At 35.5% G+C, this 777-nt stretch overlaps 1 protein-coding gene across 1 annotated transcript in view; it reads left to right on the plus strand.

Moving 5' to 3' along the window:
- The window catches only part of LAMA2 (laminin subunit alpha 2), a gene marked incomplete at its 5' end in the record, with an annotated part of 713,189 nt that overhangs the window by 530,310 nt on the left and 182,102 nt on the right, over positions 1 to 777 (plus strand). The window contains one exon of the mRNA XM_007947384.2: positions 665 to 773. Within this exon, the coding sequence (XP_007945575.1) occupies positions 665 to 773 (109 nt within the window). The remainder of the gene's footprint in view (positions 1 to 664; positions 774 to 777) is intronic.

The raw sequence follows: 777 nt of genomic DNA on the forward strand, positions 1-777 counted from the left end.
CTTTCAGGATTAGGCCTAGCAATCTGTTTTTCACCAAACTCTTCAGGAATTGTGATGTATGTTAGTTTGAAAACTACTTAATTTTCAAGTATTAGCCTTTCTTAAGGGCCAGGTATTATCACTTTATGAAAACTATTAAGTTAAACTGCAAAATTCCCAGATCATTCAATTGGAAGAAAAAGAAAAGCAGATCAAGATAATATTATACTACCATGACAATAACATAGATTTCTGTTTAGTTTCTAACCAGACATATCAGTATTCAGCCCTTACATTCAAAGTGATTGAGAAAATATCTCATTTTGGTAAATGAGGTGGCTGTGTGTGTATGTGTGTGTGTGTGTGTGTGTATGAAGTAAGTCATAATACTAATTTCATCAGTCAGACTATGGGAATGACTTGAGACCATTTCCAGTTGAAATGTTATGCCACTAATGAACAGGAAAGTGTTTTTGTTTTGCATGAATTTTAACTATAAATGGTCTTACCCCTTTCCAGGTAACAGTTTTCAATTTGTTTTAGTACAAAGTGTATCTATTTTAACTGCTTTCTTGTTTTTTTCATTATTTTAATGTTAGCATCCCTTTGTAACACATTTTAATACCAATGATCCTTGAGGCGGTAGCCTGAGCTCATTGTCTGTTATTGGGTTGGGGGGTTGCAGAGCTGCAGAAGCCCTTCTGAAGAAAGTGAAGAAGCTGTTTGGAGAGTCTCGGGGGAAAAATGAAGAAATGGAGAAGGATCTCCGAGAGAAACTGGCTGACTACAACAACAAAG

Source organism: Orycteropus afer, unplaced genomic scaffold, assembly GCF_000298275.1.
Source record: "Orycteropus afer afer isolate SDZICR_OR568_19922 unplaced genomic scaffold, OryAfe1.0 scaffold00182, whole genome shotgun sequence".
NCBI classification, from domain to species: Eukaryota; Metazoa; Chordata; class Mammalia; order Tubulidentata; family Orycteropodidae; genus Orycteropus; species Orycteropus afer.